General features: G+C 41.6%; 1 protein-coding gene across 1 annotated transcript; it reads left to right on the top strand.

Moving 5' to 3' along the window:
* The first annotated feature begins 710 nt into the window (after nucleotides 1-710).
* LOC133569179 (cullin-1) lies at nucleotides 711-26,387 on the top strand. Its single transcript, XM_061921378.1, has 22 exons — nucleotides 711-887; nucleotides 13,170-13,529; nucleotides 13,691-13,865; nucleotides 15,084-15,251; nucleotides 15,330-15,380; nucleotides 15,455-15,545; nucleotides 17,283-17,446; nucleotides 17,516-17,678; nucleotides 17,737-17,867; nucleotides 17,937-18,044; nucleotides 18,113-18,219; nucleotides 18,293-18,341; nucleotides 18,410-18,541; nucleotides 20,861-20,978; nucleotides 21,076-21,152; nucleotides 21,709-21,827; nucleotides 21,917-22,022; nucleotides 22,101-22,148; nucleotides 25,281-25,363; nucleotides 25,451-25,556; nucleotides 25,631-25,744; nucleotides 25,822-26,387. The coding sequence occupies exons 2-22, from the start codon at nucleotides 13,390-13,392 to the stop codon at nucleotides 25,900-25,902; spliced, it is 2,331 nt and encodes a 776-aa protein (XP_061777362.1). The 5' UTR covers nucleotides 711-887; nucleotides 13,170-13,389; the 3' UTR covers nucleotides 25,903-26,387.
* The last annotated feature ends 809 nt before the right edge of the window (nucleotides 26,388-27,196 follow it).

Genomic DNA, 27,196 nt, shown 5'->3' with positions numbered 1-27,196 from the left:
ATAACCTTGACAACACACTGTGTCCAATATTTTCACAAAGATAAAATAAGTCATATTTTTGGTTCGTTTAAGAGTTAAAACAAATTTACATTATTGCAATCAGTTGATAAAACATTGTCCTTTACAATTATAAAAGCTTAAAAAAAAAAAAAATACTACTCTGCAGCATGTCAGCAGACTGGAGTAGATTCTGCTGAAATATATGTATTGAATGAATACAGAATCCTTTTGAATCGGAAAAATATCGTTTTTAATCGAGAATCGCGTTAAATCGAAAAAAATCGATATTTTATCGAATCGTGACCCAAAGAATCGATATTGAATCGAAAAGTGGGACATCCAAAGATTTGCAGCCCTAATAAATAAACATTGATTGATTGATTGATTGATTGATTCCCGCTTCCGCCATCCTAGTCACTGCCGTTGTGTCCTTGGGCAAGACACTTTACGCACCTGTTCCCAGCGCCACCCACACTGCTTTAAATGTAACTTAGATATTGGGTTTCACTATGTAAAAGCGCTTTGAGTCACTAGAAAAAAGTGCTGTATAAATATAATTCACTTAACTTCAAATGTAAAATAAAAAAATGTATAATTTTCTGTACTAATCTTGAGTTAAGACGTATTTTTTTAAATATTGAACATGAATTCCGTTCACACGAGTGGACTATTGCGTGTGTTTACGTACGCCGTGACGAAGATCGCCATGTTTCCCACTCTCCGTGAACGCAACACGACTCGTCGCTTGATGAGCTGATCTTTGTGCGAAGCCAAACGGAGCGCTCGCACTCGGCGGACGGCACGACAACTGGCGTCGGACGTCGACACCCGGGTGGTCATTTCTACACGCGGCGACTTCACAGCGACTGTCACGGCCTTAAAAAATGGTAAGGAAGCATTTTTTTTGGGGGGGTGGGCAGCCGACGCGCTTGTGACAACCACCCGGAGCTAGGAGCGAGCGAGCTAGCTGGCTAATGCTAACGGCTAGCGGTGTGTTTTCCTGACTCATTATCGAGCTGGAAAGCCAGGCTGCCATTTTAACACAAGCACAAGCTGCCCGCGCCGGATAACTCGGACAATGCCACTAAAACACCCACCGCGGACGTTTTACCGGCTGAACTGGGCTCAATTCCGCCGAGTCCCTTCCTATATTAGCCTCGTCCCGCGAGCGTCTGGTAGCCGAAATAGCCCCACTTCGGGGGAGCTAACCCGGCTAACCTAGCCCCGGGAAGCTAACGCGAGTTAGCACGATGGCGTAGCAGTGTCAAGACTCCGTGGACCAACCTTAAAAGGCCTACTGAAATGAGATTTTCTTATTTAAACGGGGATAGCAGGTCCATTCTATGTGTCATACTTGATCATTTCGCGATATTGCCATATTTTTGCTGAGTAGAGAACATAGACGATAAAGTTCGCAACTTTTTGGTCGCTAATAAAAAAGCCTTGCCTGTACCGGAAGTAGCAGACGGTGTGCGCGTGACGTCACGTGTTGTGGAGCTACTCACATCTGAACATTGTTTACAATCATGGCCACCAGCAGCGAGAGGGATTCTGACAGAGGAAGCGACAATTTCCCCTTTAATTGGAGCGAGGATGAAAGATTCGTGGATGAGGTTAGTTTGAGTGAAGGACTAGAAAAAAAAGACAGGGTAGTGGGAGCGATTCAGATGTTATTAGACACATTTACTAGGATAATTCTGGTAAATCCCTTATCTGCTCATTGTGTTACTCGTGTTGTAGTGAGATTATTTAGGGGCGGCATGGCGTACTTGGTAGAGCGGCCGTGCCAGAAACCTGAGGGTTTCAGGTTCGCTCCCCGCCTATGACATCCAAATTGCTGCCCTTGTGTCTTTGGGCAGGACACTTCACTCTTGCCCCCGGTGCCGCTCACACTGGTGAATGAATGATGAATGAACATACAACATACCGTACATATTGTGTTGAAGTGTGGGGGAATACTTAACCACTAGGGGTGTAACGGTACGTGTATTTTTATTGAACCGTTTCGGTCCGGGGGTTTCGGTCCGGTTTGGAGGTGTATCGAACAAGTTTTGATTGATTGATTGATTGATAGTTTTATTAGTAGATTGCCCAGTTCAGTACATATTCCATACAATTGACCACTAAATGGTAACACCCGAATAAGTTTTTCAACTTGTTTAAGTCGGGGTCCACGTTAATCAATTCATGGTAGTTTGTAACCTAAAGTCTTAACAAGCTGCTCTGCTTTCTGCCTCTGTCCCAGCACCCAGCATTGTCCCGCCCACACAACCATCTGATTGGTTAAATACAAAGCCAATCAGCAGTGCGTATTCAGAGCGCATGTAGTCAATGCTTCAGCGTCGAGCAGATATGTGTTTAGCATGTGAGCAGTAGACAGCGTACTCTCCCCAAAATATAAACAACACCTCCCAGTCACAACTACTTCTAACATCACTATGAGCCCGTTGACCTTGTAGAAACCTAAACTGAAGCTCAGCTTGCTCGCAGTTCTGGGTTGAGGTGAAGGCTAATGAGCTTTTTAGCGTAACGTTAGCTCATTTTGCTGTGTGTGTGTGCGCGCATCTGTCTGTTATTTCACATGAACTCCATGGTGTTCAGGGATGAATAGTCTCCTCTATTGCTATTGTACTATTTTTTTCAGCTATAGTTATATTAATCATTAGTAATGTAGCAGCCCAGTTTTGAATGGCAGGGTCCCTGCTATCACATGTTGACAAAATATAACATTTACATTATAAAAGTCAACTACAGGCTTCCCAAATGCTGTAATAAATTAAGCATGATGAGTTGACTTGAAACTGTTTGTTGCACTTTTTATATGTGAAGTGAAGTGAATTATATTTATATAGCGCTTTTCTCTAGTGAGTCAAAGTGCTTTACATAGTGAAACCCAATATCTAAGTTACATTTAAACCAGTGTGGGTGCCACTGGGAGCAGGTGGTTTAAAGTGTCTTGCCCAAGGACACAACGGCAGTGACTAGGATGGCGGAAGCCGGAATCGAACCTGCAACCCTCAAGTTGCTGGCACGGCCGCTCTACCAACCGAGCTATATGTAGAACAAAAGTTTTGTAATTTTATTTAATCAAAGCAACAACTTGAGGCAGTTTAATGTGGATTAACGAGGGCAGAATTATTATATTGTTCCCAATGTTAAAAGGATAAAGCCATTGTTTACAAATTTGGTAAATAAATAACCAAAAAAATGTATATTTGTTGTTTTCTCACTGTACGGAAAATGAACCGAACCGTGACCTCTAAACCAAGGTACGTACCGAACTGAAATTTTTGTATACCGTTACACCCCTACTTACCACAACACAATTAATCCTCTGATCATACAACATACCCTACATATTGTGTTGAAGTGTGGGGGAATACTTACCACAACACAATTAATCCTCTGATCATATACATACCTTATAATTGTGTTGAAGTGTGAGGGAATACTTAACAAAACACAATTAATCCTCTAATCATATACATACCTTACTTGTTGTGTTGAAGTGTGGGGGAATACTTAACAAAACACAATTAATCCTCTAATCATATAACATACCTTACTTGTTGTGTTGAAGTGTGAGGGAATACTTAACAAAACACAATTAATCCTCTGATCATATACATACCTTATAATTGTGTTGAAGTGTGGGGGAATACTTAACAAAACACAATTAATCCTCTGATCATATACATACCTTACTTGTTGTGTTGAAGTGTGGGGGAATACTTAACAAAACACAATTAATCCTCTGATCATATACATACCGTATTTTTCGGATTATAAATCGCTCCGGAGTATAAATCACACCGGATGAAAATGCATAATAAAGAAGGAAAAAAACACAAGTTGCACTAGAGTATAAGTTGCCAGTCCCTTCCAAGTTTCTCGCTTACTCCAAACTTTCTTTCTGCTGCTCGATTTCCTTTTCGGTGCCATTTTAGTTCAGCCCTTCTCAGTTTGTATAAATTACCCCCAATGTTGAAATGATTTATTTTCATAGGTGCGGAAGTAGTAGCAGGTAGCATCTTTTTTTTCACAATGCATTTATGTCATGACCCGCCCACGCCAAATTTTTATTGGTTGACGTGTGTGTGTGACGATTTGTGATATACGCCTAGTCTCTAACGTGAACGAGATAAATAATATTTGATATTTTACGGTAATGTGTTAATAATTTCACGCATAAGACACTCCAGAGTATAAGTCACACCCCCGGCCAAACTATGAAAAAAAAAACTGCGATTTATAATCCGAAAAATATGGTACATTACATGTTGTGTTGAAGTGTGGGGAAATACCTTCCACAACAAAATGAATCCTCTGATCATATAACATACCTTACATATTGTGTTGAAGTGTGGGGGAATACTTACCTGAGGCTAGGCAATATGGCTTTTTATTAATATCTCGATAGTATATATCTCAATATTTTGCCTTAGCCTTGAATGAACACTTGATGCATATAATCACAGCAGTATGATGATTCAATGTGTCTACATTAAAACATTCTTCTTCATACTGCATTAATTTATGCTACTTTTAAACTTTCATGCAGAGTGGCAAATCACAACTAGGTCAATTTACCAAAACTATATTTATTTCACAGTTATTAAGCAGTGGCACAAACATTCATGTCATTTCCAAAACAGAAAGTGCGAGATTGTCAGAGACATTTTAAAACAAGCTATAAGTGCACTCTGCGAATAATGTCATCAAGATGACTTATCAAAACAACACTAAATTAAAGTGTACTTTTTGTACAGAACACCACTACAATAGTTAAAAACAAATAAAGTGCACTTTAGTGTATGATGTCACCCAAAATATTTGTTATAACTGTCAAATAAAAATTAACTGCATAATAGGAAATCAAATAGTGTATGTCCTTCGCTATGTGGTAGATTTTTTTTTTTCATACGGTGTTGATGTGGAAATAGTTGCTTCGGCATTTTGTTGGTGTGTGTGTCAAGCACTCATCATTCTCTAGCGGGTGACTTTTCAAATGATGCTACATTAGCAGTGGTGCTACTTTTTTGTAGCAACGTTTTTGCCACATAAATGTTCAAAATATTCTCGCTTGAAGCCAAACCACCGCCAGACGATGGATCCTGTGCTGATTTTCTTGGGAATTAATTTTTTCTCCATTTGTTACCTGATTGGTAATATTAATAATAAAAAATAATAATTATTTTTACCTGTGATAATTCCACCATGATACAACATTTGTATTATAACCCCTTGAACAAAGTACCAGTGAAACTCAATGTATTAATCATCAAATTTAGAACTGGGGGTGGGATTAAATACATTATCTTCTTCCCACTCCCTTTCAGGCAAAACTAGAACATCATGCTTACATACTGTACATTACCTTTTGCATCATATTAATTTATATTATTACGTGTTGTCTACTTTATAGTTTTTATGTCGTTGCCTGAAATAAATGAAAAATTAATATAAAGTAAGTCAATTTTACTAAAAAGCGCTTTTCACAGATAAAATCAAAAAAGCGCTGTACAAAACTTAGTTGAAGTAAAACAACAATTCAATTAAAACAACAGGGGAAACATAAAAAGGATACAAAGTAGTTTAAAATGATAGTTCAAAGGTTCATTAACTAAAAGCTTTACTAAAAATAAGTTTTCAATTGTTTCTTAAAAGTATCAACACTGTCAAGATCACGGAGGGAGTGGTGCAAATTGTTCCAGAGCCTAGGAACTATAACCTGGAATCCCAGGTCTCCACGGGTTTTAAAATGAGTTTTTAATCAGGATCTTTAAAAGACCCTGGCCTGAAGACCGGAGGCTGCGCCCTGAGGAGTAGGGGCATAACAAGTCAGTGATGTACTGAGGGGCCTCACCATGCAACACACGGAATGTCAGGACTAAAATGTTAAACTCAATGCGTAATTTAACTGGAAGCCAATGAAGACTGGATAAAACTGGGGTAACATCGGCTGTTTTTGGTGCACCAGTTCAGTCTGTCAGTTGCCTTTTGTACAGTCTAAAGTCTGTTTAGCGTTGAAGAAACCAATCATCGAGTTTTCATATGATATAATGGAATTATCAATAGTCATATACCGTATTTTTCGGAATATAAATCGCTCCGGAGTATGTCGCACCTGCCGAAAATACATGAAGAAGAAAAAAACATAAGTCGCACTGGAGTATAAGTCACATTTTTTGGGGAAATTTATTTGATAAAACCCAACACCAAAAATAGACATTTGAAAGGCAATTTAAAATAAATAAATAATAGTGAACAACAGGCTGAATAAGTGTACGTTATATGAAACATAAAACCACCAGCTGAGAAGGTGCCTGGTATGTTAACGTAGCATATTATGGTAAGAGTCATTCAAATAACTATAACATATAGAACATGCTATAAGTTTACCAAACAATCTGTCACTCCTAATCGATAGATCCCATGAAGTCGCACCCTTGGCCAAACTATAAAAAAAAAACTGCGACTGATAGTCCGAAAAATACGGTACACAGTGTATTTTCTGTCAAACCTCCGACAGATTAGTGTAAAGAAACAAACAAATTTTTAGAAAGGTGCACCCTAGTCCTCATCGTAATTGTCGGGAGAACTATTTAGAATTTTAATCCAAAATGACGGAACAATATACTTAGTTAGCAAACACAGACTGGTCTTGGCCTCGTTATTCAAATGTAAAACCACTTCTAGGAAATATGCATTTTAGACCAGGAGAGGTCTGAGTCTCTGTCTTGCTGTGTTTTTCATGTTTGCATTATAAAACATAAAATGCTGTTGGAACAACTCCGCACAGTGAGAAATGAGCAGCATTCTGGTTGTGTAGTTGTGCCTTTTTAAAAGGTGACATAATCCAGAAAGCATCCCATCCTTTAGTTGTACACTTGTAGTCAGGTTCTGTCACTGAAACTTTTTTAGTATTTTACGCAAAATGACTGTTGACTTATGATTTCACAAAATAACAGTTGTTTCTCAACAGCATTGCCGTGTTTTGGCTTCCAGACAGGTGTTGCTATTTAAAGTAGTTTTATGTGCCATAACCAACATGCTCAAGTTTACACCGTCTCTGTCACACGATTACTAGCATGTCCAACAGGGCTGGGTGGTAAAACCATATCAGTATAGATCACGATACACCTAATTTAATCAATAAAAAATGCGTTGGATGAAACAAGAGACAACTCTCTTGTAACAGAGAATCTCGGGATGTCACCATATGGTTAATGGGTTAAACTTGTACAGCTCTTTTCTACCGTCAAGGTACTAGAAGTGCTTTGACACTATTTCCACATTCACACTAGGGATGTCACAGTAAGAACATTTCTTAGCAAGGTTATTGTGACCAAAATTATCACGGTTATTATTATTGCAGTATTTATAAATGTGCTAAAAAAAATCTGAAAGTATTATTACTGAAATATTTTAACCAAGTTTTATTTAACAGAAACACAACACATTCGAAATGATTTCCTTTGGAGATGAAACATTGGAGATAAAAACACTGTTTCATGGACCTCAAGTAGAAATTGAATGAACGTATTAAAGCAACACAAGCATTATGAACAAAGTGACATGGCGGAAAAAACATAAGACAAATAACTAAAATAAATGTGAAAATTGTGCATTATAGCATTTTATGGACATAGGAGATTCCAAAATAAAAACCGATGTAAGAATTTTCAAAGATGGCACCTGATAGCCATAAAATGTAACTGCACTTTTTGTCCATATCGATAAAGATAGTGTTCATGTAAGAGATCAAGTCTTATACATCCATCCATTTTCAACCGCTTATTCCCTTGGGGGTAGTGGGGGGGCGGGGGTGCCTATCTCAGCTACAATCGGGCGGAAGGTGGGGTACACCCTGGACAAGTCGCCACCTCATTGCAGAGTCTTATACATAGGGCTGTCAATTATGGCCAAATTAATAATAAAGTTCATTTTTTTATCAATATTGAAATCATGATTACTGATTGTTAGGTAAAGCAGTGTTTGGGTGAGGTGTGAATGCAATATCGTCATTTCATTTGTAATGTTTAATGAAAAGGCAATAGATAAACGTTATCCATATATCTAAAGACAAGTATTTGTTTTTTTGTTCATTATTAATATCGATTACAACTTTCTCTCATTACATGATGTCTTTATCTCTATTTTTAAATTTTGATAGAGGGAGGTACTTTTTCAAGTTATTTAGATCCATTAAGTGTTTGAGCAGAAATAACATACAGGAATTAACTATACAAAAAACATTAACAAAATGCTATGTCACATCAATGGTTTTTAAAGTAATACCTTTAAAAAACCCATGGTGTTCACTTTTTGATATCAATATAAAACACAAAGCAGTTTGGCTAATGAAGAAGAAGTCCAATAAACAAACTTTGTTCTTCTCTAACACCTCCTAGTGGTTCCGTGCAACAGTTTGGCCAACAAAAAAAAACAGGAGTGACACCTCTCAATCGAATATTGTCCACATTGTCTCCATCTAACAGCAGTGCGCTCTAAAACGCACGCCCAGACTGAACGGAAATGAAGCGAGGGAAAATTAAGTTAAACCAAGCGCTTGGCTCTGTGTACTCCGAGGGTAAAACTCCAGAGTAAATTCTGGGGAGTTAGTCTGCCATGATTTTCAGGTCAAACGACACTAGTGCGCATGTGCCAGTGCTGCTGCGACTTAGTTTCCAGGATGTAAGCAGTGTTGTCTAAAATGCATTAATAAATAAACAGTATTATTAACTGTCAGGAATTTTATCGCTTTTTATCATTATACTGTTTACCGTTACTTTCCTAATTAACACACACTGATGGCGGGAGCTGCCATGCAAGGCCCTAACCACGACCCATCAGGGGCAAGGGTGAGGTGTCTTGCTCAAGGACACAACGGACGAGTCTAAGATGGCGGGATCGAACCAGGAACCTTAAGGTTGCTGGCACGGCCACTATGCGGTAAAACTGACATGAAAGTTTCCTATCACGGTTATCAATATCACGGTATTGTTGAATGTGCTCAAAAATTGCTTATACACTGAAATTTTTGACCAAGTTTTTTTCAATACCTAAAATAGATATTTTTCCAAAAATCTATTATTTTGCATGTGATAGTGTTTTGTACTGTAGCGCTTTAAGATTTATTAAAATGAAAAGTGCATAACAAAAAAAATCAATTGTTATTTATTATGTTTATAAATACCTCGGTCTCTTCTCTGAGTTTAGAACGATCACTCTGTTCTAAGAGAGCACAGCTTGTAGGTTCAATGTACACAATTGATTATCTTGGTTGCTCAGACAGTAATTTGTTAATGCAAGATAAGATTGGTGTATGTTGTTTCTTCTGGGGCAAAGAGATGAAAGTCTCTTGTTTTCATACTAACCGTTGCGAGTTCTACCGCTATTATTATTACCGTTTATCGTTACATCCCTACGAGCAATGCTGGACGTGATCTGTGGAAGTGACAGAGTAACAATATCCACTATCAAGTTTGGTTGCGCCATCTTGTTGTCTCGCAGTTGATTCTTTGTACGAAGTGAGAAGACCAAGTAAAAATGAGTACTACAGAGTGAGAATAAATTGTGGATAAAACGGGGAAAGTTACCTTGACAGTATGGAAGTTATGTGGATGTTTTGAAACGGACCGTAGTCAGACCAATGTGTCAATGTAAATGATGCAAGGCACTCATCCCCACCAAGACTGCTAATACCACACCGCCTTAGCTCTGCCCACCCTTTAGAGCACAGCCGTAACTTCTTTGCACTGAACCTGCAGAACAATAGTTCTCAGATTTCTCTGTTTACATTTCAGACTTTGCACAGTTTTGTTACACTTTATTAAGCATTTCTTACATATTCCTTATTTTTGCACCTTCATTTTAAGAGTTTGTTGTTTACAATTTTGTTTACATTAAGTGTTTACCATGGTTGTGTTTACATTTCCTTTCTGCCTCGATAGCTGAGGTGCATTATAATAAGAGAAGTTTACATTTGAAATAAACATGCACGGTCCAAAATGTGATTCCTTGCAGTAGGTCCTTCAGTGTTTCCTGCAGGAAAGGAATGTATCTGTGGCGTTGGGCTGCTGTGGGGCAGCGCTAAATTATGTCATCTAATATGCATAAATGGTCGTGGCACAAAATGTTTGTGTGTGGGGAAAACTGATCTTTTTGGTGAGATGTGCAACATGATCTCACATTTTCAAACCAACAAAACGTGAAGTTACTCACTGACAGGACTTGGTTTTATTTTGCTCAGCGGTAGACACTCGTGCTTGCTCAGGCACGATTGATTAAAGAACATTTTTTCCTGGTTCTACGTAAGTGTGGGCTGATTTCAAAGAGAACGTACACACTTGTCACTATATTGACGAACAGAGGTGTTGTATGTGTGACTCTGCTGTGTAAGGTGTGTTATGATGCATTCTACTGTACAGAGTTAGTATGACAAGCCACGCAGACAGTCCCATTTTAATGTATTTGTGGGCAAGTACGCCAAATCCAAGTCCTGGCATGGGTCCTTCTTAAAATGTGACCTTGAATTGCTTATTAATCCTAATTCAACCTTTAAGCAGGCTATTGAAAAGCACAACAAGGTCTACAGTTGAAAAGTCCAACTGTTACATCTCAATGGCCACTCGAGATGCAGCCCCTCCTTGTTGTTGCCACGGTTACCACTGCAGAAACGCAGGTTGTCCTCCGGAGCAGAGAAGACTGAGCTTGGACCTTAGCAGAGCGATCCCGCCATTAGTGACAGGAAGTAGGCGCAGCAATGTCCTTCCTCCTTCTGGGTCACTAATCCTAATGGCGATGTTGACCTGCATCATGGCTCCTTCTAAATATAGCTAGCTGTGTTGGCCAACACAGTGTTTGCTTAACTTCTTAGAATAAGTTTTTGATTGACTTGATCCGTCATGAACCTGAGTGTATGACTTTTAGACGAGTTCCTCAAACTATCCTGCAATGATTAATGACAAAAAACATTTAAGCTTGGGAATGTTTTTTTAAAGCCTACACATGTTTTGTGTTCTACTGTGTTGTTCCTTAACCATTTGAAGCTCAATCAGCCACATGAATTATTGTCGGCCGTCACACTGAACTCAAGTGTTCGATGGAAATCTTGAGGACTAACAAGCATGTTTGTGCTGTGGAGGGTGGCCCCTGACTGGCCGTAGAAGCGATTTAGTGGACTAAGCTGCAATTAGCTGAGTTACGTCAGCAGATGAAGCTCCGTAACTGACAGCTGGACTCCAGCACTTCCGGGCTCAAAAATATATCTTAATGTTGTATAAAAATGTGCAAAGTGAAGGTTGCTGTTAGAGATCGACTGATTATTGTCTGGGCCGATTACAGGTATTTTGATGTATATCTGTATCAGTCTTTTTTTGGGTTTGTTTACAATTATGAGTGACATGCATCAGCGGACACCAAATAAGCACATATTATATCAGTATTTAAAAAAATAAATGAAGTGAATGATATTTACATAGCGCTTTTTTCTCTCAAGAATCAAAGCGCTTTACATAGTGAAACAATATTTACATATTTAAGTTACATTTAAACAAGTGTGGGTGGCACTGAGAACAGGTGGGTGAAGTGTGTTGCCCAAGGACACAAAAGTAGTGACTAGAATTTTGGAAGAGGGAATCGAACCTGGAACCCTCAAGTTACCGAGACATGCCAGTAGAGAGTAATAACGTCCGGAAAGGCACAAGCTCTCCATGAAAAAAGTTGCCTTTTTGCATTTTTTTATTGATTTAAGAAAAACAAATACTGTCATTGTCAATAGTTTCCCCCCATTATGCTTTGATATCTGAAAGGGCATTTTTTAGAATTTTTGGGAGAATTCTCTGATCTGCTCAGCTGTGCTCACGTGGCGTAACTTCTTCTTGCAATGCTGGTCACCGACAGTACGTCATCTCTGCTTACCTGTCCAAACTTTACATTTTTGCCCATAAATCCAGTTTTTGTTCTTCTTTCTTGCCAGCCTTGTTTTTTTCCCCCGCTACTGCAACACTCGTAAGCTCGTAATTGAGCTCATTAAAGGGATGCACGGTGGAACAGGGGTTAGTGCATGTCCCTCATAATACGAAGGTCCTGAGTTCAATCCCAGGCTTGGGATCTTTCTGTGTGGAGTTTGTAGGTACTCTCCGTGACTGCGTGGGTTCCCTCCGAGTACTCCGGCTTCCTCCCACCCCCAAAAACATGCATGGATAGGTTGATTGGCAACACTAAATGGTCCCTAGTGTGTGGATGAGTGTGAATGTTGTCTGTCCATCTGTGTTGGCTCTGCGATGAGCTGGCGACTTGTCCTGGGTGGAAGCGCCTTCCGCCGGAATGGAGCTGAGATAGGCTCCAGCACCCCCCGTGACGTCGAAGGGATAAGTGGTGGAAAATGGATGGAGGAAAAGTTTCATGTTCCGTCATTGAATCAAATAACGCGTCAAAGATTGAAGAACATGACGACAGAAAATATTTGCCAAAATTTAAACTTTGCGTGAATATCTTGACAAACAACAGATTATTATATAAGTAAAGAAGAGCAGGCAGCAGCTTACACATTCTCATACTTTCTGTAACATCCAGGAAGAAATGTCAGCCAGCTTGAAAAATGTCTCACCTATAAACCAAGTAAAGGAACCCAGAATGTTTTTTATTGAAATGTTTCAATTTCCTTGTAAAGGAAACCTGACAATGTAATAAATCCATAAACTGCTATAAAATTGAGTAGATGGCAAGTTATTGTGATTTAGAGAAATGCCATATTTTCAACAATTTTCCCAGGAGATTTCCCAAATTTTGAAATGCAAATGTTGATCTCACAAACACGTAGTAAAGGTGTTTGTGAAATCGCCTGGTGTTTTTACTGCTAAATTCAACACATTAGTGTCACCTTAAACATTGTCACTACAGGTCCAACATTTCCTAAAAAAATGTTTTAAAAAACAACTTAAAGCTTTGTCCATTTGTTTACTGGCATGTATTATTCACGTTAAAATAACTTTTACTGCAAATCAATATCGGCTCCAAATAACGGTTTTCGGATTCCTTGACTACTAATAATCGGTATGGGCCCCGAAAGAAACATATCGACCGGTATCTAGTGGCTATGTAACCACCTGCTGTCGTTTCTAGTTTTGTCTTAACTCAAACATTTCTTGTGCCCATTTTAGGTCATCTGGTGAGGAGTGCTCTTGCTCACAGGTGGAGGTGTGGCCACCTGGTCGCACCTAGTGGGACTGCATCCCCTCAACAATCATCTGAAGCATCGCCGGCGCCGCCACCCTGACCAGATGGACCGTGCACTCTGAGAGCAGCGCCAGTCCGGACTTGAATCAAAAGAGGAGAGGAGTGGAGGCCTGGTGAGGAGAAAGCAGGGCAGGAGCCTACGCCATGTCGTCCAACAGGACCCAGAACCCCCACGGACTGAAACAGATAGGCCTGGACCAAATATGGGACGACCTGCGGGCCGGCATCCAGCAGGTGTACACGCGGCAGAGCATGGCCAAGTCGCGCTACATGGAACTCTACACGTATCCCAAACATGTCTCGTTCTCAAGTACTTTTGATAACTCATTTCTTCCTCCACAGTCTTCCACAGTCATCCATAGATACTCCAGTCCACGTAAAGTTAGACCTAAGTTAGATTCTCACCTTATATGATGACAGTCTTTCCTTAACGATCCGCCCTCAGACATGTATATAACTATTGCACCAGTGTCCACCAGTCCAGCCAGGGCAGGGGCTCTGTGCCCCCCAGCAAGCCCTCCAAAAAGTCCACCACCCCAGGTGGAGCCCAATTTGTAGGCCTGGAGCTCTACAAGAGGCTCAAGGAGTTCCTGAAGAACTATCTGACCAGCCTGCTCAAGGTGCGCCAACGTGCTCCTAAAAAACTTCCTAATAAGTCACGACTCGGGTTGTACGGTATACTCGTATTAGTAAAGTACCGCGATACTAATGAATCATATTCGGTTATGATACCACCTCTGAAAAGTACCGGTCCCACGTCGTGTCATTGCTGGTTTTTCAAGCAGACGATCGTGTTCCGCAGTGTACAATCAGAGAGTACTTACAAGCAGACACAGTGTGTTGACAGACAAGGGAGAACGGATGCATGTTTGCTTAAAAACTAAAGATAAAGATGAAGTGATAACATTGAAACGCCCTCAAGAAGAGGTGCTTTAAGACATGGCTAACTAGCTAGTGGCTACGTTTTAGCTACTTCTAAATCACTAATCCTCGCTTTCATGGCGACAAATAAAGTGAGTTTCTTACAAGTATCAACACTGTAGGATGAAGACTAGCTAGACATGTTTCACTACACACCGTAGCCCACCGGCATCAAAATGTAAACAAACGCCATTGGTGGATCTACACTTGACATCCACTGTGATGATATCGTACAATACCGTCAATATTTTTTGCCATCACAACATCTTTCGTTTTTTCTTTCTTCTATCGTTTTTATTATGTTTATAAACTCAGGAAGTATGTCCCTGGACACCTGAGGACTTTGAATATGACCATTGTATGACCCTGTAACTACTTGGTATCGGATCGGTACCTAAATGTGTGGTATCATCCAAAACTAATGTAAAGTATCTAAACAACAGAAGAATAAGTGATTATTACATTTTGACAGAAGTGTTGATAGAACATGTTAAAACAGAAAGTAAGCAGATGTTAACAGTAAATAAACAAATAGATTATTAATTAATTTACTACCACTTGTCCTTAACAATGTTGACCAAATAATAAGTAGATAAATGACACAATATGTTACTGCTTATGTCAGCAGCTAAATTAGGAGCCTTTGTTTACTTACTAATTAAAAAAAGACAAGTTGTCTACTATGTTCACTATTTTATTTAAGGACTAAATTGCAATAATAAACATATGTTTAATGTACCCTAAGATTTTTTGTTAAAACAAAGCCAATAGTGCAATTTTTTGATGGTCCCCTTTATTTAGATAAGTACCGAAAGGTATCAAAATTATTTTTGTACAGGTACCAAAATATTAGTATAGGGACAACACTCGTGAATATTCATCACAGTTTGTGAGTTTTCGTTGTGTTCCTCCCGCAGGATGGAGAAGACCTCATGGATGAATGTGTGCTCAAGTTCTACACCCAACAGTGGGAGGATTACCGTTTCTCCAGTAAGGTCCTCAATGGGATCTGTGCCTACCTCAACCGTCACTGGGTCAGACGAGAGTGTGACGAGGGCCGCAAGGGCATCTACGAAATCTACTCGGTATTAAGAACGCGTTCTCGCGTCGTTTTTTTTGTCTTCTGCGCCACACGTCAACTCATCCTCTTCTGCCCACCACAGCTGGCCCTGGTCACCTGGAGGGAGTGTTTGTTCCGGCCGCTCAACAAACAGGTGGGTTTTTGTACGCAAACTCAACGTCCGATTGGGCCCTGCAAACTCCACTCACACTGCTGCCTCCCTGCCAGGTCACGAACGCCGTGCTCAAGCTGATAGAGCGAGAGAGGAACGGCGAGACCATCAACACCAGACTCATCAGTGGCGTGGTGCAGTCATATGGTGAGTGCCCAATAGCAAACCATAGGGCTGGGCGATATGGCTGTATATAAGTGTTTTATATCGATAATTACTGATATTTTTTATGACATGTCAAAAATAAGGACCAGAAGACCAAATATATTAAATGAAACATTTTTATTTAAAATGTAACTTCGTGATTATAGATCCCTCAGCTATCAAGGCAGAAAGTAAAGGAAATCTCAATGTCCATCCATCCATCTTCTTCCGGTTATCCGATGTCGGGTCGCGGGGGCAGCAGCCTAAGCAGGGAAGCCCAGACTTTCCTCTCCCCAGCCACTTCGTCTAGCTCCTCCTGGGGGATCCCGAGGCGTTCCCAAGCCAGCCGGGAGACATAGTCTTCCCAATGTGTCCTGGGTCTTTCCCGTGGCCTCCTATTGGTCGGATGTGCCCGAAATACCTCCCCAAGGGAGGAATTTGGGTGGCCTTATGAACAGATCCCCGAACTACCTCATCTGGCTCCTCTCCATGTGGAGGAGCAGTGGCTTTACTTTGAGCTCCCCCCGGATGGCAGAGCTTCTCATTCATTTGGGCTGCTTGTACCCGTGATCTTGTCCTTTCGGTCATAACCCAAAGCTCATGACCATCGGTGAGGATTGGAACATAGATCGACCGGTAAATTGAGAGCTTTACTTTCCGGCTCAGCTCCTTTTTCACCTCAACGGATCGATACAGTGTCCGCATTACTGAAGATGCTGCACCGATCCGACTGTCGATCTCACGATCCAGTCTTCCCTCACTCGTGAACAAGACTCCGAGGTACATGAACTCCTCCACTTGGGGCAAGATCTCCTCCCCAACCCGGAGATGGCACCCCACCCTTGTCTGGGCGAGAACCATGGACTCGGACTTGGAGGTGCTGATTCTCATCCTAGTCGCTTCACAGTCGGCTGCGAACCGACCCAGTGAGAGCTGAAGATCTTGGCTCAAATCTCAACACAAACATGGAAAACACTTGATGGAGGCAAAATTCTGAAATCACATTAATAACCTCTTGTAATGAAGGTACTAAATTCTAAAATCACATTAATAACCTTTTGAAATGAAGGTGCAAATTTAACGAAATACTGCAAAGCGCGAAAATGTAAACAGAGAAACCTGAAAAGAAGTATTTTCTGCAAGGCGCCAGGAAGTTACAGCTGTGCTCTAAAAGGTGAGCTAAGTTGGTTGTGTTATTGGGGCGGTATAGCTCGGTTGATAGAGTGGCTGTGCCAGCAACTTGAGGGTTCCAGGTTCGATTCCCGCTTCTGCCATCCTAGTCACTGCCTTTATGTCCTTGGGCAAGACACTTTACCCAAGTAAACGGCCACCGACTCAGTGGCCGCTCTGAGATCGACAGGTCATGAGTTCAAACCCCGGCCGAGTCATATCAAAGACTATAAAAATGGAACCCATTACCTCCCTGCTTGGCACTCGGCATCAAAGGTTGGAATTTGGGGTTAAATCACCACAAGACCAACCCTGCCAACCCTCCCGAAAATCAAGCAAGTATGGTCATTGAACACAGTCACAAGAACATGCATCTGTCTGCAAACACTTATGTCAACCTGTTGTTTTATAAATCCTTTGTTTCTATGTCTTTAAAACAGTCACAAGAAAATATATTTCGACAACCGCTTTTGTCGAGATAAGTCGGCCAGCCTAAGGGGCGTCGACCTAGATGGGCCCTACTGTACTTGGTCGCGTGGACATCTAATAAACATGTGTCCCCCATTTCAGTGGAGCTGGGCCTGAACGAGGAGGACGCCTTCGCCAAAGGCCCCACGCTGTCCGTCTACAAGGAGTACTTTGAGTGCCAGTTCCTGACGGACACGGAACGGTTCTACACGCGCGAGAGCACCGAGTTCCTACAGCAGAACCCAGTCACCGAGTACATGAAGAAGGTACGACCACGCCCTCGCCCACATTTTGTCGTGCGAGCCAGGCTGACGTTGTGGTCTGGTCCATCCCAGGCGGAGGCTCGCCTGCTGGAGGAGCAGCGGCGCGTGCAGGTGTATCTCCACGAGTCCACGCAGGATGAGCTGGCCAGGAAGTGCGAGCAGGTCCTTATCGAGAAGCACCTGGAGATCTTCCACACCGAGTTCCAGAACCTTTTGGACGCCGACAAGAACGAAGGTAAGTGTGTCGGAGGCCTCGTGAGGCCTTTTAGACTGACGAGATCATATCTCCTCAGACCTGGGCCGCATGTACAACCTGGTCTCACGCATCACTGACGGCCTCGGAGAACTCAAAAAGCTTCTAGAAACACACATCCACAACCAGGGCCTGGCCGCCATCGAGAAATGTGGCGAGGCGGCGCTCAACGTGAGAATACTTCTTGACGCGTCAAGCTGCGTGTTTGTGTGTGTCGTCATGGCGACCGTCTCGTCTTAGGACCCCAAAGTGTACGTGCAGACCACGCTGGACGTCCACAAGAAATACAACGCCTTGGTCATGTCCGCCTTCAACAACGACGCTGGCTTTGTGGCGGCTCTCGACAAGGTCAGCTGACCATTTAGCCACCATCGCTGAAATAGCGCCCCCTGGTGACTCTTTCTTCTTCCTGTCAGGCGTGCGGTCGGTTTATCAACAACAACGCCGTCACCAGGATGGCGCAGTCGTCCAGCAAGTCGCCCGAGCTGCTCGCAAGATACTGCGACTCGCTACTCAAAAAGAGGTGGGGTTCAAGTGTCATGTGACGTCACGCTGCCTTACGTCCACACCTTGATTGACGCCTTCCCTTTTTTCAGCTCCAAAAATCCAGAGGAGGCGGAGCTAGAGGACACACTCAACCAAGTGGTGAGACGCCACTGCGGCCATCTTGATTCGGACGGGCTTTGTAAACGTGTGACGTCGTGTCTCTGTAGATGGTCGTGTTCAAGTACATCGAGGACAAGGACGTCTTCCAGAAGTTCTATGCCAAGATGCTGGCCAAGCGTTTGGTCCACCAGAACAGCGCCAGTGACGATGCCGAGGCCAGCATGATATCCAAACTTAAGGTCTGTTGTACGCTGCCCCCTCCGCAGGAAGACATTTTGTTAATCATCTAAAGCAAGGTTGTCCAAAGTGCAGCCCGCAGCTAATTTTCTTATAAGGGCCCGCCGCACATTCTAAAAGTACTATTAAAAAATAACACTAAAGGCCTACTGAAAGCCACTACTAGCGACCACGCAATCTGATAGTTTATATATCAATGATGAAATATTAACATTGCAACACATGCCAATAGGGCCGGTTTAGTTTACTAAATTGCAATTTTAAATTTTGCCTGGAAGTATCATGCTAAAACGTCGCGGTATGATGACGCGTGCGCATGACGTCACGCATTGTAGAGGACATTTGTTCCAGCACCGTTCCCAGCTATAAGTCGCCTGTTTTCATCGCATTATTCCACAGTATTATGGTCATCTGTGTTGCTGAATCTTTTGCAATTTCTTCAACGAATAATGGAGACGTCAAAGAAGAAAGCTGTAGGTGGGAAGCGGTGTATTGCGGCCGCCTTTAGCAACACAAACAGCCGGTGTTTCTTTGTTTACATTCCCGAAAGAGGACGGTGAAGCTTTACTATGGAACAGAGCACTCAAGCGAACACTGTTGGATTGGACCACACACACAAAGTACAGTCTATTATTCAGCGATCATTTCGAAAGATCGTGTTTCGAAGAGGGTCACTTGCGAAGGGCAGAGATGGGCATCGCCACCACCCGTCGACTGGTGCTGAAGAAAGGTGCGGGGCCGACTTTCAGGTTGTACAGGTACGACAATATAATCTCACTAAAACACCAGTAACACAATAAGCAGATAAGGGATTTTCCAGAATTATCCTAGTAAATTTTTCTAATAACATCTGAATTGCTCCCACTGTAGTCTTTTTTTTTTTTTTTTCTAGTCCTTCACTCTCACTTTATCCACAAATCTTTCATCTTCGCTCAAATTAATGGGGAAATCGTCGCTTTCTCGGTTCGAATCGCTCTCGCTGCTGGTGGCCGTGATTGTAAACAATGTTCAGATTTGAGTTGCTCCACAACCCGTGACGTCACGTCCATATCGTCTGTTAATTCCGGTACGGACAATATGCACCAAATGTTGCGAACTTTATCGTCAATGTTCTCTACTAAATCCTTTGAGCAAAAATATGGCAATATCGCAAAATGATCAAGTATGACACATAGAATGGACCTGCTATCCCCGTTTAAATAAGAAAATCGGATTTCAGTAGGCCTTTAAAAAGTGGAATTAATGAGCAAGCAGGTGAAATATAATGAGAAAAAGTTGCAATGTTGAATAATAATTCAATGCAGCCATGAAGGCGTTTTTATTCTTTAAAACTGTCAATGCTGAAGAAATAATAATGAATTCAAATGTTCTGACTTATTCACCTATTTAAGACTCAAATTACTTCACATCAAAAATTCCACATTGAAATATTCTTTTGCTAATATTTAAAAAAAATAAATAAAATACAAAAAAATAAATACAAAAAGAGCACAAAATGAGGAAAACTTAAAATGAACAATAAAGTTGATCTCGAGATTTAAGTGTTGGAAGTAAAAAAAAAGTAATTTATGACTTCTTTTATTGCTTATGAGTGGGGCCCTTTCGGATACCTGAGAATTTTTGTGGGGCTTGGTTTGTTACCGTCATTGCTCAAAAAGTAATAATAAATGGAAGTCAATGTGGCACGGGGGTTAGTGCATGAGCCTCACGATACAAATGTCCTGAGTTCAATCAAGCTCGGGATCTTTCTGTGTGGAGTTTTCATGTTCTCCCCGTGACTGCGTGGGTTCTCTCTGGCTTTCTCCCACTCCAAAAAACATGCACCTGGGGATAGGTTGATTGGCAACACTAAATGTTCCCTAATGTTTGAATGTTGTCCGTCTATCTATGTTCTCCCTGTGATGAGGTGGAGACTTGTCCAGGGTGTATTATTGACTTATTTAAGGCTCCAATTACATCACATCCAATATTCCACTTTAAACTTTTTTGGGGGAAAATATTGTAGATTTTGTGCTTTTGCCATAAAAAGAGGATTTTTTTTTTTTTTACAAAGGGTCACCTTATATTGACAGACCTAAAGTTGATCTCGAGATGTAAGTGTTGAATAATAAAGAAAATAGTAATACATGACTTATTTTATGATTGAGACCCTTCCAGGTTCCTGACAGCTAATATGAGAGGAGAAAAAAAAATCTATATTTTGGTTATAATTAAATTGGCCCTGCATGCTTTGATTTTACAGTGTGCGGCCATCAGTGCAAAAAGTTTGGACACTCCTGATTGATAACACATTTTCTGATAGTTATTTCCCTCTCGTGCAGCAAGCGTGCGGCTTCGAGTACACGTCCAAACTTCAAAGAATGTTCCAGGACATCGGAGTGAGCAAAGATCTCAACGAGCAGTTCAAGAAGCACCTGACCAACTCTGAACCTCTGGACTGTGAGTGACCGCGAGCGCCGACAAGTGCACACTTCGCCAGGGCCACTAATGTGTGTGTGTGTGTGTGTGTGTCTTTCCATGTCTGTTGCGTGTTCAGTGGACTTCAGTATTCAGGTTCTGAGTTCGGGTTCGTGGCCTTTTCAGCAGTCCTGCACCTTTGCTCTGCCTTCTGAGGTAAGACATACACACACATTACAGATTGACTGATTATCGGCGCCGATATTTGCCATTTTGTTGCATATCGGTATCAGCCTTTTTTATCGTATGTACAACAGCAGACACAGATACAAGATGTGCAGATATGATACCAATGTATAGTTAAATTAGTGAAGTAGATCAAACGGCAGCAGCCCTTTCTTCATGCATGGGAAATTTTTGTTTTGTTTTGTTGAAATAAAGATTCCTGACAAAGTCAAAAAGCCTTGACACAAAAAAATTAATTTACGTGGTTCTTTTAGCATTTAAAAACTAAAACGGGTCGGGGCTGACCCTAACACAGGACGAAGGTTAAGAATAAAAATGACTCCCATAATCAATTAAGTATTATTATGTATATTCGACATGGCAATTTTTTAGTTCTTGTGAGAATTCTTCTGCGGTCTGCCCTTTCATGCGGCGCTGGACCCCTACAGCACGTCTCCTCTGCTTACCTGTCAGAACTTTACATTTTTGCCACACACACACACACACACGGCGAGTCACATGACCTCACTGCTTCCTTTGCATGTAGCTGGAAAGAAGCTACCAGCGCTTCACGGCGTTCTACGCCAGTAGACACAGCGGCAGGAAGTTGACGTGGCTCTACCACTTGTCCAAAGGCGAGCTGGTCACCAACTGCTTCAAGAACAGGTACTTCCTGCTTCCTCCTCTCCCTGACAGAAGTGAGCCACCGCCGCCGCAGCAGCAGCCACGTCTAAAGTGGCGTCGTCCTCACGCAGGTACACGCTGCAGGCATCCACCTTCCAGATGGCCATCTTGCTTCAGTACAACACGGAGGACAGCTACACCGTCCAGCAGCTCACCGACAGCACGCAGATCAAAACCGTAAGCGCACCAAGCTGGCCATGTGACCCGATGACCGCGTCATGCTTTAACTTAAAGTTCCTCCTCGCCTCTTTTCAGGACATCCTGGTCCAAGTGCTGCAGATCTTGCTGAAGTCCAAACTGCTGGTGAGCTCTTCTTTCTTTGTTTTCTTACACTTCAAATTGGATATGTTGCAGTCGTCGGGGTCCACAAGCAAATATTGACTATAAAGCTGGCGCAGCAATGCACGCAAGCAAACTAAAGGCTCATCAATCATCCACCATTCAACGACATCTCATTCAGGGCCAAACTGGAGATCAGTCTCTCTTACATGGTTTAAAAAAGCAACTTGATTGATTGATTGATTGAAAAATGTATTAGTAGATTGCACAGTACAGTACATATTCCGTACAATTGACCACTAAATGGTAACACCCCAATAAGTTTTTCAACTTGTTTAAGTCGGGGTCCACGTTAATCAATTCATGGTAACCCTTGCATACTTCTTGAAATTTTACAGAATAACCGTTCAATGTCAGGCTAATTTCCTCCAGTGTAAGGAAATAAAGAACATCTTTGGTCCAGCAGGTGTGGTAGGGGGCGCTGCAGCCTTCCAGTTGACCAAACCATCTTAAAGGCCTACTGAAATAAGATTTTTTTATTTAAGCGGGAATAGCAGGTCCATTCTGTGTCATACTTGATCATTTTGTGATATTGCCATATTTTTGCTGAAATGATTTAGTAGAGAAAATCGACGATAAAGTTCGCCACTCTTGGTACTTCCTGAAAAAGCTCGCCTTTACCAGAAGTCGCAGACGATGACGTCACATGTTGACGGCTCCTCATATATTCACATTGATTTTAATGGGAGTCTCCAACAAAAACAGTTCTTCGGACTGAGAAAACGACAATTTCCCCAATATTTGAGCGAGGATTAAAGATTTGTGTTTGAGGATATTGATAGCGACGGACTAGAAAAAAATTAAAATAAATAAAGTTTTAAAAAAATAACGCGATAGCATTGGGACGTATTTTGATGTTTTAGACACATTTACTAGGATAATTCTGGGAAATCCCTTATCTTTCTATTGTGTTACTAGTGTTTTAGTGAGTTTAATATTACCTGATAGTCAGAAGGGTGTGTCCACGGCCGGGTGTTGACGCGCAGTGTCTCAGGCGAGTCGACGGCAGCTATGGACGGCACAAGCTAGGCTTTTATCCTGTAAGAACTGACTTTTTAAACACAATTTTTTCACCAAAACCTGCTGGTGGACATTTGGTCTGGATCCATGTCGGCTTGACCGCGCTGTGATCCATAGTAAATTTTCACCTCCGGGAATTTTAAACAAGGAAACACCGTGTGTTTGTGTGGCTAAAGGCTAAAGCTTCCCAACTCCATCTTTCTACTTTGACATCTCCATTATTAATTGAACAACTTGCAAAAGATTCAGCAACACAGATGTCCAAAATACTGTGTAATTATGCCGTTAAAGCAGACGACTTTTACCTGTGTGTGTGCATAGCGCGCACACTTCCTAAAACCCTGTGACGTCACGCGTACACGTCATCATTACACGACGTTTCTAAGACGAAACTCCGGGGAAATTTAAAATTGTAATTTAGTAAACTAAAAAGGCCGTATTGGCATGTGTTGCCATGTTAATATTTCATCATTGATATATAAACTAACAGACTGCGTGGTGGGTAGTAGTGGCTTTCAGTAGGCCTTTAAGCTGCGTTCACTCTGCAGGTTCGAATGTCCAATACGGATTATTTTTTTGTCAAATCTGATCTTTTCATGTGGCCGTTCAAATTACAAAAAAAAAAAGTAATTTTAATGTGAATGCAACCTGTCCTACATGCACTGCAATGTCAACATGGCTTCCACTCTCCTCCTCGGTCTCAGTACCGCTGCATTTGTGGTATTTTCAAGGATTTTGTGCAATCAAAGTTAACATTTTCTTATTTCTTAATATTATTGCACGTAGAAGATAAAAAAAAGAAGAGGACAAGTATTTTGTCTCTGGCAGTTTTACAGGATATATAGCTTTGATGTCTGCTTAAAGAGCGTGTCTGTGTCCCAAACAGTGATACTTTGATTCTGAACCATTAGGCCACAAACACTCTCTAAAACTGATTCTCAAACCTTTTTTCAGTGATGTACCCCCTGTGAACATTTTTTCAATTCAAGTACCCCCTAATCAGAGCAAAGCATTTTTGGTTGAAAAAAAGAGATAAAGAAGTAAAATACAGCACTATGTCATCAGTTTCTGATTTATTAAATTGTATAACGGTGCAAAATGTTGCTCATTTGTAGTGGTCTTTCTTGAACTATTTGGAAAAAAAGATATAAAAATAACTAAAAACTTGTTGAAAAAGTGACAAGTGATTCAATTATAAATAAAGATTTCTACACATAGAAGTAATCATCAACTTAAAGTGTCCTCTTTGGGGATTGTAATAGAGATCCATCTGGATTCATGAACTTCATTCTAAACATTTCTTCACAAAAAAAGAAATCTTTAACATCAATATTTATGGAACATGTCCACAAAAATCTATCTGTCAACACTGAATATTGCATTGTTGCATTTCTTTTCACAGTTTATGAATTTAGGGAATAAGCTGTAGAAAATGGATGGATGGATGGCATTCATATTTTGTTGAAGAATTATTCAATAAATATATTTATAAAGGATTTTAGAATTGTTGCTGTTTTTAGAATATTAAAAAAAAAATTCACGTACTTCTTGGCATACCTTCAAGTACCCCAAAGGGTACGCGTACCCCCATTTGAGAACCACTGCTCTATTAGTCCGCCGAAAAAATGTCTGTTCCTCAGCTGTGTTCCGTATTGGCCTGCAGCAATACTCACACTTTTCTACCACTTGTGGCAATAATGACAATATCACACAGAAGAAGTCTGGCGCTTAAGTCGTAGAGAAGTTGAGTTCAAAAAATATGACTTAAAGTGGTGAAGCTGTGTTTTGCTCTTTATTTTTTATTGACAGTTTGTGACATTGTGATATTCTCTACTAAATCCTTTCAGCAAAAATATGGCAATATCACGAAATGATCAAGTATGACACATAGAATGGACCTGCTATCCCCGTTTAAATAAGAACATCTCATTTCAGTAGGCCTTTAAGAATTGTTTCAAATAAGAATCGCGTTAAATTTGAAAATGACTTCTGTAGACCCCTAGACTGCACCGTATCAAACTTTGAGTGTACTTCCTTGGACACCAGTCATGTGACCTCAGCACATCCGCCCACCAGGTACTGGAGGACGAGAACGCCAACGTGGACGAGGTGGACTTCAAACCGGACACCGTTATCAAACTGTTCCTCGGATACAAGAAGTAAGTCTGCCTGCCAACTTCCTGTGGTTTTTAAAAAAAAAAATGTATTTCTCTGCCGCGTTGGCTCACTGTTGCCTTTGTGTGCAGCAAAAAGCTGCGCGTCAACATCAACGTGCCCATGAAGACGGAGCAGAAACAAGAGCAGGAGACGACTCACAAGAACATCGAGGAGGACCGCAAGCTCCTCATTCAGGTGACCACAGCATCCACACTTTGGCTGTCAACAAAGCCATGACCGTGTGTGTGTGTGTGTGTGTGTGTGTGCAGGCTGCCATCGTGCGGATCATGAAGATGAGGAAGGTCCTGAAGCACCAGCAGCTCCTCGCCGAGGTCCTCAACCAGCTGTCGTCTCGATTCAAACCCAGAGTCCCCGTCATCAAGGTGACGCCCTCCCGCCCTCCCAGTGAGTAGCTTCTGACGCCGCTGACACTTCTCTGCTGTCTCCCTCTTGTGGACAGAAATGCATTGACATCCTGATAGAGAAGGAGTACCTGGAGAGAGTGGATGGCGAGAAGGACACGTACAGCTACCTGGCCTGAACCCCTTTTTATTTTATGTGTATCTTCATTTCCCCTCGTCTTAGTAATAATAAAAGTGTGGATCCCGACGTGGACGCGGACATTTAACGTGAGCTGCTGAGCATGTGAAAACCTACTTGAGGTTGAACTTTGACCTCTCCTGTCAGCGACAAACTTACAAACCCCCCCTCATGCCTTTTGAGAAAAGCCGCGAAGCCCCGCCCACCAACGCACGTTTTCTCGTCCTGTTGTAAATAACGCACAGATTCTAAGAGGACACACACCCCTCTGCCCTCTCGCCATAGGGAAAAGCGTCACGAGTTTAGCCTTCAGCCAATCAGAGAGCCATATCCAAAGTTTTTTTGCATGTTCCCGCCCTCCCTGCGCCGCCGTCTCGCACAGCGGGTCGAACGTGAGTGTACAGATGAGATGTTGCAGGAGGACATTTGTATAGTGTGCTTCATTTTCTAAATGTGTGATAAATAAACAAGGAAAGATTTCTTTAACGTTTTCTCACTTTTTGTTCTTTAAAGGCCTACTGAAAGCCACTACTAGCGACCACGCAGTCTGATAGTTTATATATCAATGATGAAATATTAACATTGCAACACATGCCAATACGGCCGCTTTAGTTTACTAAATTGCAATTTTAAATTTCCCGTGAGGTATCCTGTTGAAAACGTCGCGGAATGATGACGCTTATGTTGACGCGTGCTTGTGACGTTATTGGTTGGAGCGGACATTTTATCCCAGCACCACTTGCGGCTAAAAGTCGTCCGATTTAATCGCATAATTACACAGTATTCTGGACATCTGTCTTGCTGAATCTTTTGCAATTTGTTCAGTTAATAATGGAAACTACAAAGAAGAATTCCCTTGATGGAAAGCAGTGTATTGCGGCCGGCTGTAGCAACACAAACACAGCCGGTGTTTCTTTGTTTGTTGTGAAGCTTTAATATGGAACAGAGCGGTCAAGCGAACATGGTTCTCTACCACATGTCAACCGGCAGGTTTTGGTGAGAAAATTGTGGTAATAAGTCGGCTCTTACCGTAAACATGAGTGGAGCTTGTGTCGTTCTTCCTGCAGCTGTCAAAGAGGCAGCTGCGACTTTCTTGGCTCCTCCATGGCTTCCCTCAGACACTGGCGGTCACACACCCCTCCAACTTTCAGGTATGACTTTATAATCTCACTAAAACACTAGTAACACAATGAGCAGATAAGGGATTTTCCAGAATTATCCTAGTAAATGTGTCTATTAAACATCTGAATCGCTCCCACTGTTCTGTCTTTTTTGGTTTATCTTCTAGTCCTTCA

Source organism: Nerophis ophidion, linkage group LG15 (assembly GCF_033978795.1).
Source record: "Nerophis ophidion isolate RoL-2023_Sa linkage group LG15, RoL_Noph_v1.0, whole genome shotgun sequence".
NCBI lineage: Eukaryota > Metazoa > Chordata > Actinopteri > Syngnathiformes > Syngnathidae > Nerophis > Nerophis ophidion.
The sequence above is the reverse complement of the archived record's forward strand: the minus strand, read 5'-3'. Positions and strand labels throughout refer to the sequence as shown.